The following is an 18,649-nucleotide window of genomic DNA, read 5'->3' on the forward strand; positions in this document are numbered from 1 at the left end:
AGACAGCCTTAGACTGGTGTAACACATTTTTTGCAATAAGTCTGTGCATGTAAATAACGAATTATTTCTATGTTCAAATATTGCTTTCCGAAGGAAAGGTCACATCTTAATTTTTGGGGCTACTGTGAAAAAGGCTTTGCTTCTCTATGAAGCATCAAATATAAGAAAAAGTGTTAACACCTTCTGAATGTTAAAGCAGTGAAGAAGAGTGGTATAATTGAGATTCTGAGCACATCTCTATTAAGGCCAGCTTGTTCTTTTAATTAACTTGTATGTAAGTAAATCAAGGGCAATGTCTTCTATTACCTAAGACACAGTATTGAAAAAATACCTAGTAACTTGAAGAATGAGGCCAGAAAGGCCATGAAGGTCATCTAGTTTGATCTGCGACATGTCAGAAGCAAACAATTGAATGTGTTAGTCCTTTTCCTTGTGTTTTCTGAAAGTTTGAAATCACTGATAAATAATACACCTTTTTTCTTTTTCTGAATGTGTCCTTTTGTAGTTTTAATCTTTCAAGAACCAAAAGACTTTTTTGTATTAATAAAATTTGTGTGCTTATTTGTACCTGTTTGTCTATTGTATTTATGTGCACATTCTTTAACAGATTTATGAAATTACACAAACTTTCTCAGTGTCATTGTTTAATGAGAGTGTTTGGAAAATGGGAGGGATTTAAACTGAAGGTGAAATTTGCTGCCTTCTGTATGATCCCATGGTGGCTGCTGGATCCATAGGGATGACTTATTGCAAACTGTTGTGTTTGGCTGTGATCAGCAGTGACCCCTGCTGTGGCTTAGTTATTGTATTAATGAATTAAGGGACAACTTGAGGATTTTTTGTTACCATATAATTGGATCACTTATACACTTCCCTCTTCTGGTCTTTTTTTTTCTTTCTTTCTTTCTCAAACAGGCATTACAACAGTGCTGACCATGACAACACTGAGTACAATTGCAAGGAAGTCACTCCCAAAGGTTTCCTACGTGACAGCAATGGACCTTTTTGTTTCAGTTTGCTTCATTTTTGTGTTTGCTGCCTTGATGGAATATGGCACATTGCATTACTTTACCAGCAACAGAAAAGGAGACAAAGGAAAAGAAAAGAAGACAAAATCTAAACCATCAGTAAGTTTAAAGAAACAGAAAGAAAAAAATCACAAAATGCTGTTTATTGTGGTGCTAATTTTGAGGGACTGTTCTTAAATAAAAGGGCTAATGTTCAAACATAATTAACACTTTTTTTTGTCTTTTTTTTTTTTTTTTTTACAGTTGGGAGATTGTACTAATTTTCTGTAAATACTAATAACGAACAAAGGTTTTGGATCATTCTGCTCATAAGCCTAAGCTAGAGAGCAGTTTGCTATAATATTCTGTGCTTCCATGCCCAAGCCGCTGTTAATCTTCCCATGAGGTGTGTGCCTATGGAGACAGTTCTGTCTGGCACAGTGCTTCTGAAAACAGCACCTGAGAGAGAACCATAGATAAGACGGTAGCAGTAGAGATAATGTGAATGGACTGCAGGTGTGAAGATGTGTTTGGATTCACATCATGTAACCTGGTTCTTACCTCGCTAGTTTTTCAACATAAAAAATGCTTATTACTAGTCAGTATTTTGACGCCCTTCCACTTCAGAAATCTACCTTAACTCCCTTTTTTGTTGGTTTTGTTTGTTTGTGGGGTTTTTGTTTTGTTTTTTGTTTTTTCCCCTCTTTCTTTTTCACTTCCATATTTCTTTCTGGTGAAATGAACCTTCTGCTTTTGCAGGTTGATGTTTGAATCCCTACATTTCTCAGGAACAAGTATTATTAAAAGTATATATTTTAAGAAGCCTTCTGTTCATGTCATAAAAACACGGGAACTTCCAAAGACTCTATTTTTGGAAGCCAGTACAAATATTTAAAGCTAACCTTTAAACTAATAAAATATTGAGGTGAAAGCGTTAAATAGCTTATTCATTCAAACACTAGTCTTAATATCTGAGGCTCAATTGTAGTCATCTTTTGCAGAGAATAAGAAGAAGGCCAGTATTATAAAGCCCCCTTCCAGATCATTTCATCAGAGGGAGCTGAAGAATAGCTGAATCATAATATCAGTTGTCTTTTTGTGACTGAAGGCTGTGTAAGATGGAGAAATTAAAATTAAATTAGAGAATCCTAGATACACAAACGCAGAAATCCTGTTGCAGCCCGTATTCCTTCTGCAGCTAGTGTCAAAAAGCACAGGTGTACCAACTTTGAGCAGCAGTTCTGTGGGAGACTATCTTATGGGGGCACTGCAGGGCTGCTATGGCTTAATACCAGCAAAATGAGAGCCTTTGTGTTTAATATGGTGAGCTGGTCTGAGTGGATCAGATGTGTCTTTGCAGCAGGGCTAGTGGTGAAAGGTTAATACTGCCCTGTGCAGCCTTAGTCAGGCATCACTGTGATCCTCAGGGAATCCAACACAGCTACAGTAACTGGAAAATGGAAACCTCAAACTTCCCTGTTAGTGGTACAAGTGAATGTGGGCAAAACAGAAGGCATAGAAAACATAGGCTTTGGCAAGAGCCACAGTTGAGCAATGAAGGTAAAAGATAACAGAGACTGCAGAAATTTGGGGAACTTCCAGTGTTAGCACAGCAGATTCAATTTTAAGTTGCTGTTGCAATGTCTCAACAGCACTTAGGGAAGAGGAAGCTGAAAAAAGCCTGCTCTCAGCATGCACAACAAGGAGAAAAGAGGGGAGAAAATACTACTTATTCAAACCAAGGAGCTATTAAAGATCAGCTGCTGGCAGATCAAAAGCTGTTGAAGTGGTTTGCAAGTATACTCAACTGAATGGAGTAACAAGACTTTCCAGAATCTCTTCACACATCAGCTGTTTATGCAATAATCTACCAAATGCCTTGAGATTTTCAGTGCATGTCACAATTTAAAATGTATGAAAATAGGGAGATAGAAATTATGACATCTGTTGACTAAGATTAAAATTAGCAATATAATATTCCAAACACTGTTTGGTTGTGGTTTAGTGTCTTCTTAAAGCGTGCTTGTTTCTAAGTAGTTGAAAACCAGCTATATTTTCACACAGAATTCTCTAAACATATTTCACCATGTTATAAGGTCATACTAGGTAAGAGATTCTTCTAAAAACCAGGGCAATTAATATACTTAGATGCAAGGATTCTCATTTTATAAATGGGGTTTTTTTGGTGATATTTTGTAAAAAGCTATAAAATTTTTTGTTCTAACTAGAACAATTAAAGAAGCCATCTGATTAATTAATGGGAAGTCATGCAACTACAAATCCTTTTTTTTTTTTTTCCTTTTTTTTTGTCAAAGTTTGTCAAAGACTTCTATTCATTCTTTTTCTCTTGTAGTTATGGGTATGTAACTCAAAAAACCAATTTAATTAAAATAGTTTAATTCCTCCTGAAAAGTTCTCATTTACCGGTGTTTTTTCCCTTGGAAAACTTGCCTTACATTGGTTGTCTATTTCTATTCCAAAATGCAATAAAGGCTTATTATTCCATGATCTGATAGCAATAAAGTTCAGTAAATGATCTTGTGAAAAAATTGCGAGATTTTACAAATGATTACAGCAGTTTTATCTTACAAAATATGTGCTGGCATAATTCAGGAAAGGTAGTAGGAACTGGCTTATGTAAATCCACATTAGTAAGGATAACGAGTTTGGGCAGGAAAGATTAAACTTCATTAGTTGCAGATTTTGTTCTGATCATCATTTCACTTGAAGTGAATGCATCACCTATGCCATAATTCAACAGATGATGGCTTTCTTTTGTACGTCTGTTAGTGTTAATGCAGAATAATTTGGGTTTGGTTCTATCAGGATGTATTATGAATGCTTCTCACTGTATGTGGAATTTTATCTACAGTATTAGTAGGCACGTACATGAACAATCAGCATGTACTACTGTATCTACATCTTTGTTGTTTGGTGTTTTTTTTTAAGTCTCTGTAAATTAGTACAGGTCATTTTCTTGTGAGGTGGTGTTGTTTTTCCCCTTTTCTCCTCACGTTGTCCCTTTCTTGCACATTTTATGTATTCCCTGGAAGTGGTTAATCTTACAAGATGGCACTATCTTTCTGCCTCTCTCAGGCCACCTCTTCAAACCTGTAATGTAGTAGCCTGCTTTGGTCTGTGCTGGTGACATGAGCAATTAAAAGCAGTACTGTTATTTTTTCCTCCTTTTATGGTGTTTCTGGGTTGGGGATTCCTGTTTTACCCCATTAGTAGAAATGAATCATGCTACAAATCTTACATTAGCAGAACCAACAGTCAGAAAATTAATGTAAAACCAGAGTAGGCTTTACAATTATAAGCATCTTTTTCCTACGTATCTTCAGCAAAATAATGATTTTGTAAGTAAAAAAAAAAAAAAAAAAGAACTTACTTTTCACATCTTGTAAAAATAAGCCTTGTTTGTAGGACCTCAAATTAGGATAGAAGCATGTAACTGCTTTTTGGTGGTGGTGGTATTTTTGCATAACTGAAAAGAATAATGAGGTTCTTTAGCGTGATAATTAGCTCCCTAGGTCATCATGTCTAAAAAGTATTGAAACAGCAGCCTGTGTGAAACTTCCTCTGGTAAAGACACTTACTAAGCAAAGCTGTTAAAAAATGCTGTGCATCCTGCACTGCTTGAAAACATCACCTCTTGGGACGCAGGGTGAAACGTCCCTTCAGCAACAGAAAGCCTCCTTAACAATGTATAGAGATCTGTGTGCTGGCCAGAGTAATTCCATGGTAGTGTGACAACAGGACTCTTAAAATATAACAAGAATTGGAATTATGTGGCTTCCTGCTTTTCATATTTTTTCACTGCCTGTCATGTATAATTGTTTAAGAGATATTCTTCTCTACACTTAAATACCTAGCTAGTTCTTCTGACTACATCCTTTCCTGATACATTTATTTCTAACATGACAAAATATGGAGATGGTAGAAAAGAGAGAAGACAATGTAAGAGTAGTGCTGGTGTAAATTCTGTCTTCCGAGATTTTGGAAGAGATGCCAAAGGTGGGGGGAGTTGAAAGAGGATTATGGATTAGTTTAAAAAGGCTATAAGATTTAGAAAGGCAAAAAGGACAGCTAGAGAAACAGAATGTATTTTGAAATATTCAGGAGCACAAGCATGAAAAGTGAAGAACTGTAAGGAAACAAAACAAAAAGGGAAAAGATGGGCTGTGGTTGTGCAAGTAAAAGGATGGTCAAAAGGCAAAAGTCACAAGAAAGGGTATAGCAAACAATATGCGTGCTAGGCCATAAGGCACCCATATTTTTTCTATGAAAATTATGAAACTTAACATCTATTACACTGATTTTTTTATCAGATTGCAAGAAGAGTTATTTTTAAGGAAAGTAAAAGTAAGATTTAAGATCTAAATTAATCAGCTTAGTGACTCAAGTGGCGTTCTCCTAAGGATTCTTGTGTCTTAGTTTCTAAAAGCAGGGCATACTGCTTAGGGATTTAACATTAGAGGGTGTCACAATGTGGCCTGGCCTTGTGGGTCTCTGTTTCTTAAACTTCACCAGTGATGTTGTACTAACCTTACTAGCTGCTTTTTGATGAAAATGTATCTTCCAGAAACACCTTCACTCTTGTTCAAGACTCCAAATGTTGGGGGAATCATCATTCCTTTGGTAGTGATGCTTGTAGCCTGCTTGTAGACTTGCTTATGACCCAGTTGTCAAACTGTGTCTGACTTCACAATGTTTGTTTGTGTTGTGTAGATGGGATCAGCTAACCCTGTCTGTGTAACTAAATTATCCACTATTCCCAAATCCCAGCATAACCCCATTTTTACTGTGCAGGTAAATAATATTTCATGATCATTTGCCTGCATGAGCTATACAGCAGTTCATAATCTGCAAAGCTCCCTAAACTGCTTAATATCAGAATTTCTGTATAATGTGCCGAAGGTGCTTATATTGGTCTTTGCTAATGGAAAGCCTATGGAGGCTAAAAATAAGGGGAAATAAAAAAAGAAGCAAACCAACCACCTTCAAAATTATATTTTTCTTTTTTGTTTTTCTTAAGAAAGCACCTGCAATTGCTGTTCGACCTGGATCAACACTAATTCCAATTAATAACATTAATCATCTCCCTGAACGTGATGATGATTATGGATATGAGTGCCTAGAAGGGAAAGACTGTGCTAGCTTCTTTTGTTGTTTTGAAGACTGCCGCACAGGATCTTGGAGAGAAGGAAGAATACACATCCGCATTGCAAAAATTGACTCCTACTCTCGAATATTCTTTCCAACTGCCTTTGCATTGTTCAATCTCGTTTACTGGATTGGCTATCTTTATCTATAGGTTTCAGAGGTTTGACAAACTCAGAAAAAAATTGTGAATTGAACAGTCAGTAACGCTTTTCAGTGAGCAGTCAGAGATTAGAGCTGGTCCAAAATGACTCACATTGTTTAGATACTTAAAAAAAAATATTGAAACAATTAGAGGACATAAGGTGATGTGGTCTCCCTCTTGTGATCAACTATAGAACTGATATTGGTATTTTGAAGAAAAAATATAAATGTCCCTGAGATTTAACTTGCCTGAACATGTACATATTTTGTCCAGCTCTAACAAAATGCAGAGTCAAGAGGCTATGTTATTTAACTGGACAGGTCTACATAAGCTTTCAATTTTCATTCTAAGTGATAATGCAGATGAATTGTGTAGCATCTCTTACACCTTTACAAAGAAAGCCTTAACAAAATGGGATTAATTATTCTCATCCAGTTCATCCATAAGGTGATGATTTTATTAATCCTTGATTTAAAAAGTTGAAAAGGAACATTTCTATTTTTTCAACTAGCCATTTGTTCTCTGCAGTGTGTTAAAAAGAGTGATTAAGTCATAATTAATCATAGTCATATTTATACAGAACACAGAGATTAGAGCAGCGAGAAACGGATATATCACTAAAACCCCAAAGGTAATTCTGAGCTTGTCTTATCCTGACTATTGATGTAGGCTTTTGGCTTTCAACCTTAGATTACATGTATGTCTGTGCTCCATATGCCGTTACTTCTCTGTTGTGATTACCCCAAAGTTTTCCAAGAGGGCTACAACTTTCATAAATTCCTAGCCAGCTGCCATTGCTTGCTCATTTCATGGAAACTAGAATGATGTTGGCTGAGATTCTGGCCATTAAGCATAATGCTGTTCACGTTCTACCCATTCCCTTCTTTGTCTGATTCATACTCAGGGCCAGAGAAAAAAGTCATAACTCTACATGTGGTAGAATTTGCATCATCAGAGTTTGGAAAACCTGTATCACTGCTGTGGTCGCACAACAGTATTCAAAGCCACTATGTTAAGTCTCTAGCCCTAGGAGTGTAGTGTGTGACCTGCTTCACTTTGCGTACAGTGTGAATTTGTGGATTCTGCTTGTTACTGCATACCTGCTCACTGAGCCAAAGCCAAACGGTCTGAATTTACTGAGTCTGTGTTATAGATTGCTGTGTAATTATCTCCTTGATAGTTGTTTGTTTCTAATGGAAAAGCTCTGTTGGGGGTGGGGGCAGTTAAATAATCCTTAGGCATTGCTGACCCTTCTCTAAGATGGGACTTATTCCCCCCTAAAATTCTAGAACCAGTTCTCCAGCATTTCTGTGGTCAGAGCTTCTGTTCACTTTGGTAGCAGTCCTTCAGCAGTCAGCCTGGACTGGCTTCTCTGTGTTGACTGTTGCTGGCTGATAGCATTTAGTATCTCATTTCTATTTTTAAATACATTGTCTTTATCGTGGAAAAGTGCTGTCTTCCCTCCATTCTCAAAAATAAACTGGTCTCAAGCGAGCTTATAAAAAATCACTGTAAAATTAAGATGTGCATTAAGTAAAAGTCAGAATTACACAGAAGACCTCACAGATCTTTAAAGAGGATTAGTGGGATTAGCATTTGGCTGTAGGTAAGAATGTTCAGTACTGAAAATACAGACATGATTAATGGTTAATAATAGAAAACGATACACTACACCCCCAATATTTCCTTTAGATGTGTTCCGTCTGAATTTCTCAGAAAAGATTAGGACCAAACATAGTAAGATGTGATATGCAATACACATTTCAGATGAAAAGTTACTGCAGTGTTCAGTCCCAAAATGATACAGAATGCAAGACTAGATGCGTATATTCTGGAAGAAAGCGTGGCAGAGAAGATCCCATTTTAACACAAACTTTATTTCAGTATTTAGCTGATGAGATGAGGAAGTGGTTGAGAATCCAAAATCCTGATGTCAAAGTTTGCTGACATTATATGTTGCATGACCTTTCTGAGCATTAACTTCTGACTCTTAGACTGAGCACAGAAGTGTGGCATCATTAACAACACTGAACTACTATAATTTATTGTTTCTGTAGAGTCTCGTTTTCAGAAAATGTTCAGTACAAAGGCAATGTGTCAGTGTGCAGTTTGATGCTTTTTGACAACATAGTTAACACATTTCTCTGGGAGAGAAAGGTAGCTCCAGCCGCAGTATGTTGGATGTGTTGTTGAAAAGCAGTCTACTCACTGAACAATACAAGGCCCAGATTTTGTGAGCTCCTGAGTTTCATTAATTCACCTTTAAACAAAAGGAACTTCAAAGAACTTGGCATCTCACAAGAGGAAATACAAATTTTACATCCTGCTCTCCTCTGGCAAATCTAATTAGCTTTTTCTATTCATGTGGTTGTCAGTTGCCAGTCAGCTTCCAGTGACTGGAGAACTGAAAACATCCAGAATAGGCAAGGGATAGATAGAAATCTTTCATCTCTCATTTCTATGAAACAATGTAATGGAGTATTAAACCTATTGAACATTACGGCTGTTTGGCTTATGGATATACTTGCTTCTGTCTGTTGACAAACTTTTCTGTGTACTTCATTTGTTTCTGATGAAATAATTCTAGTTTCCCATAGTACTGTGAGTGCAAGTAGAAATGGGAATACAGTGAACTGTAACATGGCATGTAATAAATGTGCTATTTTAGTATTATGTGTTTTCTTTTTAATTGCATGTGAACACTTCAAGAAATCCAAGTGATTAAAAAAAAAAAAAAAAGGCAAGAAACAGACTACAATTACTTGGACTAAGATGTTGCAATCTTTTTTCAAACTTACCTGGATAAACATTCATTTACTGGTAGCTGGGATCACAGTATTTGGAGTCATATTATTCTGACCATTACTAATTAAGCACATGCTTAAACTGATTCTAATCAGTACTGTAATTAGGCCAGAATTCATAAAAGCATGTGCTTATGTACTGTCATAAAGAGTGATGCTATCCTGAATTGATGCCGTTAACACATGCTTAATTTGCACTAATTTCAATAATGAGTGTTCAGTAGCTGAAATGATTGAACACTAAGGATATGAGCCAGAGCCTCTTCAGTAAGTTTTCTCACTGAAAGAGAAGGACATAAGACGAGAAATTGCCATATAGGCGGAGAGGTGGAAAAGTCTGGGGAATCTTTTTTATAGTGCATCGATACAGGCATCTCCTGAAATTTATTTTTCAAAAAAGAGACTTTTCCTTGATATTTCTGTATTAGTGTTCACCACTTGTCTGGTTTAGTAGTGAGTACAGCTCGGTGTGTTATTTTTGGCAAGGTTATGTCTGTGATTGTACCTCACTGATCTTCAGTGCATGTCTTCTATGTCTGAATGAATCTGTTTTATGTAGTGGAAGTGCAAGCAAAGCATGAGCTCTGGGTAATGTATTTTATATTCACATGTTGATGTACTTCAAAGGCTTTAACCACATCTGATTTTCTGACATTCAGAGACATAGGATTGTGCAAGACTTTGAAGGAGAATCACCTGCAATATGTTTTTTCTAATTTTCTGTTCCTTATTTGCTATGGTAATAAAAGATTTGTTTAAAATTGCTGTATGAACTATGCTTTGTAATTTGTGAACACCTTAGACCTTTCAATTGAAAGCCAACAGGAGGAGTCTGGATTTAAATATCTGTGAAGTAAGGTATGCTGTGTTTATGTGCATCAGTCATCATTTCAGTTTACTGTTTCCAAGTACCTGAGAATTAATGCAAATACATCTTTATTTCTTTTTTAAAATCATTGTCAATATAATTATTCTTAATTCATTGTAGTTTCTCTCAATTATGCATTGAATGTGATCTTTAATGTTTGTGAAATAATAATTATTTTTTAGTCATTGTAACAGATACAGAAAATAGAAACTGATGTAGAGTTCCTCAGCTAAAGAATACAAGGCAAGGAGTGAGAAGGAATTACTGTGCTTCTGCTTAGTGAATATCCACATGCCCTGATGAATGTGCTGGCGAGGCGGGGGGGAGGAAGGTCCAGGAAATGACTCATGGGGCCAGGTAGAATATTCTCCAGGCTGTAGAAAAGGCCTCTGCATTGGTTCGTGCCAGAAGCTTGCTACCCAAGTGGTTTAAGTCAATGAAAGGAAGAGATCTGTCCATCCTATTCCAGTTGTCTCTTTCTTCTGCCTTACTTGTACCAGCAATGGCAGTTATAAAGCAATTTTACCAGATGAATCAAAACCCAAAAAATTATCTTTATTTTACTCTTTTGTAAGATAATATTTCAACCAGATGGGTGAGATCATCTGACTGAATGTGCAAGACTATGACCAAGCTCTGGTCCAAGAAATGTGATGGGAGCTTACAGCTGGAGGCAGAAGGATGGGTTCTTACAATGGCCATTTTTCATTCCATTGAGAATCTGCACTGAAAACTGATGTGTAGAGAGGGGAAAGATGGGGAGGAAAGATTGCTGGGGGCAGCAATTCCAGAATCCAGTTACATGGATCTGATTGAGCTATGTTTATTTAATGGGTTTCTCACTTGTATTTGTGATAATGCACTTGTTTTTCCTGCAACATAATTAAATCTTTATTTTTAATGAAAAAAGAGTTACTGTGCATTTACTACACATTAACTACAGACTGAATGAGCAATAGAAAGTTATCCTGAGTGATTGTTCTAGTGAAATGTCAAAGATAAGATTAAATCAGAAAAAGATTATTATTTTTTTTCTTCTTTAATTATGAGAAACAATATTTGTTGAAGTTATTTACTATTAATTAGTACAGTAGACACTGGGAAAGACCTCGTACCCAGGTGTCTACACTGCTCTTAGTCCCCTTGAGGGCTAAACAGTTTGGGAATGAAAATCTAACCCAGACTGCATTCAGTCATTAAGTCCCTCTCTCCTCTCAGGAGTGTGAAAGGTGGAGGACCTTACCAGGCATGAACTAGTATAGCTGGTGTGCTCCAGGGAAGTTGGTACTAGTTTCTAGTTAAAAGGAAGGGTGATTTTTGCCTGCAAGACTGTAATTTGAAATAGGATACATGCTTCCCCTCAGAAGATGGATGTGTGTTGTGACTTCCAGAACAATGGAAAAGCATCCCTGCACTTAATGGTTACCTTCGCACAGGAGCAGTTTCATTGAGTTGGCTGTCCTGTTATGAGGCGCTGAGACATTCTCTGTGTAGTACAGGGGGAGGGTTTTGACTGCACTCCTGGACAAAGTGTCTAAATCTTGTCACAGAGCTCAGTATTGCGTGTGGGTTCTGTGTTGCCTTTTGGATCTGTTATGATGCTAGTGAAAAGGCAGTAAATAATAATTTTTTTATTTTAATTACTAGGAAACCTTATTGGAAAAGCCAGAGTGTTAATGAAGGCTTTAGAGGAAATCTCAGAAGCTCGTGGATGTAGGAGATCAGCTAACACTGTAAAAGACTGAAGGATCTAGCCCTTTTTTCTGTAGGTGGGTCTTGTTGCCCCCTAGCAATATCTTGTTTATAAAAAAAAAAAAAAAAAGTCTCATGGTATTTTAAGGAAAAAATAAATCTGTAAAATTCCTGGGCAATCTCATTCCACTTTCCAGTGACAAATCTTGCTTTGCCTACAAGTTTTGCTTATGGTAGGTAAATGTTCCTTCAGCTGTATGAGGAGAGCCATGGGGGACATAAGATGTGTAAACAGTTCTACCACGTTCTTCCTCTCATTTCCTTTTCTTATTCAAGAAGAGAGTTTCAGAAAAGTAGGGGTACAGCATGTGTAAATTAGGACAATTTTGCTACAGACACCAGGGCCTGAATCCAGATAGATGACAGGATCAAGAGAGACATGAGTTTGCTTGCAATAATAACGCTTCTCTTTTGTAATTCTCATTTTTGTAAATCTCTGCATGCCTACCCGAGACTCAAACATTTATCAAGTTGGAAGCAATGTTTTTGTGTGTTTCTGGCTTCACAGAGTGATCTTACCAGGGTTTGAACTTTGCTGAATTCAAAAGATTTCCTCTTGCAGCTTCCCTCTCCAGGCATTGCAGGTAGGAGATGTCTTGCTGCCAAGCATTGGAAAAGGGATTTTCATTTGATCCCACTGAGGAGGCAGTCTGGCTCTACAGAGCAACATTAAGATTACTTTGTCATTTAGACTTAAAAAGGTTGAGAACGGTTAACAACAATGACCAGTACTGCCCCACAGATGATATATTTATTTTGCCAATTCAATATTTAAAATAAAAAGCCAGCCACTGTGGGTGGGAAGTGAGGATGAGTCATCACTACACTGCAGATGTCTGTTTCCCATTGAATTGCTTTTACTCCTTAGGAAGATGGTAAATAGGAATTTTTTGGCTTGTGAGATCTGCAGAAAAGAGTTCATGGTTATTTTCAACAGGTCAAGTCATGTTTGCTCCTCATCCCACTGATGGCATAGGAGCAGGAACAATGAAGGTGCTTGCACTAAGGCTCAAATTTTCCAAGATAGGTAAATGTGGACATTTGCATATTCATAGGCCTGGTGTAAATATGCAATCTGTGTTCAAGTTTTAGTTACTGAAAAAAAAAAAATGGTTTGTGTGATTTCACAGTACCTTTTTTATTTCCCACTGTTGTCTGCTGTGGATGCTTAGACTTTATATGTGAATGCAAAGAGCTGTGTTGTGATACTTATACAGTTTAAATTACCATAGAATATAAATACTTCCTTAAATGAAACTGAAGGATCACAATCTGGCAATCTCATTGTGATTACTACCTTGAAAAATCTAATATTTGTTCTTAATCACTTTTTCTAATTGTGATACTGGTATAATTCATATTCCCCTTCACTGAAGTTTTATAAACAATTGCAGTATATGGTCTAAAAACTAAATTTCCAGAAATATCCTTCACTTGTTGATTTATTATGTATCTCAGTATATATTTTGAGGTTCCATTATTCAAACAGAGTCTTAATGTAAATCTCAGCATTTACACTTCACAGAGTGTTTCAGTTTGCCCTTTTCGACTGCATCCTTATATTTTAAAACTGTTTTTAAAAGTGCTGATATTTTTAACTACCTAAGTGAACATTCATACCATGCATTTAATTTGATAGTGTTTTGGCTCCAGTAGACACTCATAATATTATGTTCCTTTTAAAATTATTTATTAAAGCCCTTGTGAATAACTTACTGAAAAAAATATGGAAATTTAAGAAGTTTTGTAACGCTGTGTTGCTTCTAAGGGTTGTATTTAAAATACATTATATCGATGCAAATTTATTTTTCCATTTCAGTTTCTCTTACATAAGCCTTGTCAGTTTGGCTAATATTGTAAATGTGCCGATATTTACAGTTCTACTCAGTTATTTGGAACTTTTCCAATAGCCTTGGTATGCACTCATCCATTATTATACTCAGTTACCTAGAAACATCAAGGTATCCTCATAGGCTTTTAATGTGATTAAGACATGACTTCTTCAGCCTCTCTTAAAATACCATTGTCTTTTGCATGCAATGCCAAAACTAAAGCATTTGAGAATATTAAATTGATTGTTATTTGGTTCTCCATTTTGACAAATTCTCTCTGCCTGGTTAGAGTGAAACATTGATATAAGCATTTTAATATTTGACAACATTTTGAATGAGGATGGCTGAACCAGAAGACTTCAGAGATGATAAACTGAGAATGCTTTTGCTAAATCCTATACTGAGACTTTGTGAGTGTGCAGAAATTATATTAGCAATGTCAAAGACATGTATATTCATATGTATGTAGACTGGAAAGTAACCTATGAAAATTTTTATGTATACATCAAGTTCTGATGTTTTAACAGGCTTATTTCCCCCATAAAATTTACGTTCTGAATGTGACAAAAAAGGTCCTAAAAAAGCCCACCATTTAGATTTGCACAGTTAAAATGTAGAAGTGGTTCAGAAGCTTAAAATTTGATGGGTTTTATGGGTTGTTTTTTAATTGAACTCCTTTTTACTAAAGAGAAAGGGAAAATATAAATGTTCTGGTTGAAGATAGGCATTGATATCACTGAAACTAAATATCAGAATTTGTTCTTTGATGAAAAATTGATTTACAGATAAAGGCAGAAGCAAATTTCTTCAGTGCTGAGGAAGTTACTGTGATTGCATTTGTGGAGTGGATGGATTCAGCTCGTTTTTAAGACCTGTTTTTCACGTCATAAATGTTTAAGGTTTTCTAAAAATCATCCCTTAAGCTTTCAGTTTAAAGTATTCCAAAAGTAACTGGGCATCACTCATAGTGTTTTAAATAAATGTAAGGCTTAGATTGCTACAGGATATTGCAGAAAGATCAAATACGGTTCAAGGCTAGAGTTTTGTAGCCTTTTGTTCTCTCTTACCTGTGGGATTTTTGTTTGTTTGTGGTTTTGCTTTTATTGGTGTTAATTTTTCTCGAGGTCTGGAGAGAAATGAAAGCAAAGGGAGCTAATTCACACTATGGTTGTTCTGTGGGTTTTTCTACAACAGTATACCTCTTGCAGAGTAGTAGTACGTCAGCTGCTAAAAGCTGATTGTGTTTGAGGACTGATGAGACTTTGAGAGTGATGACTGGAGTAATACTAACAGCTCAGAAAGGAGGTGCTTGTGGCCCTTATTATCAGAAGGGATTTGGCTGCTCAAGGCCTTAAAAACAGAATTTCTGATGTAAGATTATGGGAGAAAGCTGGGTTGCAAGGACTTCTAGAAAAATAAAATCTTGGAAACCTCTTGCCAAGGGAAGGCTGGCAGTAGTTTGAAGGATAGGTTTCATAGCTCGTGGTTATACTGTGAATGTTAGTGTCTATTAAATTTTCTTATAGATTTTGCACTAGTCCTTGTGCATTGAATGGAAATGCGCCTGCACCCTGGTGCGTGGTTCATACAGATGTTTCTGAGATGTAACCTGTAATCTTCTAAATGTAAAACTGAAAGCCATAGTCTTAAAAATAAATTTAAAACTCCACCATTGAATACCATGTGTTCTGTGCGAAATGAACAGATTAGATGTTTGTGCTCTGATGTCTCTTAAACTGAGAAAGTTTCAACACTAAACTTTGTAAAGCAGTTGTAATGCATTGTTTTTACTGTATCTGCTGTGAAGTTGATTGGTTACACTGTGAAAAAATAAATAGTGCCTGGCTACTTAACTTTCTGATGTTATTTATTTTCTACATGCCATACTTTCTTTTCTCTTCAGGACCATGATGTTAATAGTAATTCTGGTGAAAATAGTCTCATACACTGCTCTGACCAAGACCAATGCCTTTACCTGCCTAAAATTTTTCCTTTCCCCCTCATTTCCTCTCTTCTTTCCCTCTCTTTCCTTCCTGAAATAATACTGTAAATAAAATATCAGTCGTCTCATGGAAGTAAAGATCTGGAGCTAAAATTCCACTTCATCAATTGTTTTGGTCAAGACCAGTTTTGTACCTACTGGAAGATGTCCTGCTTGTTACTGCCAAGAGGAGTGGTCCTGCTCTTCCTCCAAAGCCCTTCTGCTGCTTCTGGTGCTTGGCGAATCCCTGTCTCCTTCCCCTTCTAGGATCCCTCGTGGCCACAATGTGTAGCTCCCTCTTTTTTTTTTCTTGTTTGTAATTTTAGAAACGGTTGTAACTCTCTATTAGATGCGCCATGGGGCAAGGAGCAGGACTCGCACTGAAAGCAAATATCCAGGAAAAAATCACTCCTCATTATTTTCCTCAAATGTGTTTTGTTCTCTGGCCTTGCTAGCCATTTGAGGGATATACCTGGAAGTGTCAGCTTCTTGTAAGTGGTCAGACCCAGAAACTGTTTCTAATTCATTCTGAACAGGGTACGCAAAGGTGATGGAAAGGGGATGAAGTTGTGGAGGATTGGCTTGTCGAAAAAGGTCAAAAGGTCACGTTCCCATCAACGAGCTGAAACAAGACATCTGTGTAGAACATGGTGCAAACCTCTCATGCCAGATAATGAGGAAATGAAGGACACCGGCAAACAGCAACATACTATGACCAATCACAGCCAAGGACACTAAGCGATAAGTGCATGAGAAGGTGGATGGTGGGGGGGTGCACGGTGTAGCTGCAAAAATGTAGAAGCTATAAACCAATGATCTTATAACATGTAAAAGCTATAAGCCAATGATCTCTGTATGCAAGGTATATAAGTATCCATCTGCTTAGCAATAAACGAGACTTGTTGGTCATCATCTGATGAGCTCGTCTCATCTCGTGTGGGCGATTCCCACATGAAGTCAACATAAAAACTTTGGGAAAAGAGTCAAAGGTGCTTTAAGCATCTCAGACTTCCGAAAAATTACAGATTTCTTTAGCGTCTTATACATTCTTTTCAGATTAAAGTAAAAAATCCCAGCAATACCTACATTCCCTTTAGCATCATATGTTCTTTTTTCCCTGGTAACTAGTTCTGGTATTGTGTCTTGCCAACTGTTACTTAAATCGTTAAGCTTACTCAAGGTATAGTAGAATATGTTTACCTTTTTCTTTCGGATTGTTGATGTCTTCTCTGTTGTACGAATGGTACAATGAACTGTGGTATTTCATAACACCAAACTTCTGAGATCGTAAAATTTTGAATGGCTTTTTAGCTCAAAAGAATCAAACCTCTTGCTTCCACAGTATTGAAGTAGCTGGCGAATGAGGGAATTAGGCAAAGCCTTTATGTACAGACTCCAAATTAAAATCTGTCATCTCTATTTTTAAGGTAAACGTTTTTCATTGTTACTGTCAATAGGGTGAATTTCAGCAGTGCATGCCTGCAAGGAGCTAAAATGAATTAATTTCTCATTGACAGGCCAAAGTATATTATTTTCTAGAAAACTGAGACTGCTCAGACTTGGGATAAGTACAAGCCTTGCTGACTGAACCAGAATAAGGCAGTAAATTTGTAAAACTTCCCAACTACTTTATCCTAGTAATGTGTAATATTAGGTTTTAATTTGTAATAGTTGTTATATAAACAAAATTCTTAATAAATTTTTTTAGTAATATCTAATATTATTTGCTAATAATATCTGCAGTAGAAATTGAAGAGCTCTTAAAATGTGGATTAGGATCTCCAAGTGTCCCATGAAACCTGTGGATTTTTAAAAATCCTAGTCAAAAGGAAGAAACTGCTGCTTTCCGAAGTACTAGATAAAGCTGTCTCTGCCCTCCCTTTTATGCCCTAAGGTCCTCCACTGTGACTTCTTGTGAGGGATTAACCCAGTTCACATGCCCTGAGACTGCCAAAAGAGCTGCCCTTGGTAAGGGTGACTTCTGTGGTGCTCTCATGTCCCTTTCGGGAAGGGAAGCATTGAGCATTGAAGTTATTCCACACAGGCCAGCAGTCATACAGTAACAGCTTTCAGACCTAACTAATGATAGGTACATACTGGTAACTGAAAATTTGCGTAATTAGTTACCAGGTTAGCTGCTGCTCTTCTGTTTCCTGATGCGTTCACTCCTGTGAGAAACACCAGCTCAGGTTTCCCAATGCCTTCTTGTTTAGAGCTATTTGCTACCATCTTCTCATAGCTTTCCTTAGCAAATCTGATACCTGGTTCTTTTTCTCGCATTAAAACCACTGTGTATTCCTAAACTTCTACTATACTGCCCAACCTTCTACCTGTTTCTGCACCTTCATTTTCTCATTTTCTGTTTAGTCCTGGGTTATTTCACACATTCACAGATGAGAACTGCAGAAGGTGAGAGGTGATCACTGTGAAAGTGATGCTGACATAAGAAACGAGACCTTTCCTCCCTGCACAACACCGGCAGCCTGAAGATGCAGTATATCAGCCTCCTGCTGTCTGAAGAACCCCTCAGAGACTTCTGTCTGGTGTGAAGTCATCTGACAAGAAATGGTAAATAAGCAGCAGATCTTTCCTAGTGCTCTCTTAAGGATGTCAAAAGACAAAAAAGGTCAAAATGTCCTTGAGAATGATTTTTTTTGTTTGGGGCATTCTTACATGGTGCTGCTGTTGAGGTCACTGAGCTCTCAGCAGCAGTGTCTTCAAAGCAGGTTGGGTTCTTGAATGCGTTTTCCCTGTGGCATGTTAATGTGGATAACCTGTCAGAAGTTCAGATACTTTACTAAGCTTCCTACCGGCAGTGGTTAAACAAACAGGGACACAGATAACGAACTTATTTCCCTGCTCGTAACTGTTACTTGCCATAGAGACCACTATGAGAAGCCCTAGCTTAAGACTGATGCTGGGGGGTATGCTCAGAATATGAATCAAAGGTTAGATATGAGCCTTAAGAATTGAACTTTTGAGATTCTCCTGTTCCTATACTACCACTGAATCTGCATGACTCAACTATTTCCTGTTTTGAGACGGTTTCCCTGTGCCTTGGTTTCTATCCATAAGATGTCAATAATGCTACTCATGG

The 18,649-nt window shown here is 37.0% G+C and overlaps 1 protein-coding gene across 7 annotated transcripts in view; it reads left to right on the forward strand.

The window, feature by feature from the left end:
- Window positions 1–16,345, forward strand: part of GABRG1 (gamma-aminobutyric acid type A receptor subunit gamma1) — a 63,090-nt gene extending 46,745 nt beyond the window's left edge. For 2 of the 7 annotated variants that reach the window (XM_065697944.1, XM_065697952.1), the window contains exons 7-8: window positions 916–1,127; window positions 6,046–10,033. In XM_065697944.1, the coding sequence (XP_065554016.1) occupies window positions 916–1,127; window positions 6,046–6,324 (491 nt within the window). In that variant the 3' untranslated portion in view covers window positions 6,325–10,033. Of the gene's footprint in view, window positions 1–915; window positions 1,128–1,766; window positions 2,361–6,045; window positions 10,035–16,088 lie in introns of those variants that run through there. The other 5 variants (XM_065697924.1, XM_065697906.1, XM_065697916.1 and 2 more) reach the window with 5 other exon arrangements.
- Window positions 16,346–18,649: the final 2,304 nt, after the last annotated feature.

This window comes from Lathamus discolor, chromosome 1 (assembly GCF_037157495.1).
Source record: "Lathamus discolor isolate bLatDis1 chromosome 1, bLatDis1.hap1, whole genome shotgun sequence".
NCBI lineage: Eukaryota > Metazoa > Chordata > Aves > Psittaciformes > Psittacidae > Lathamus > Lathamus discolor.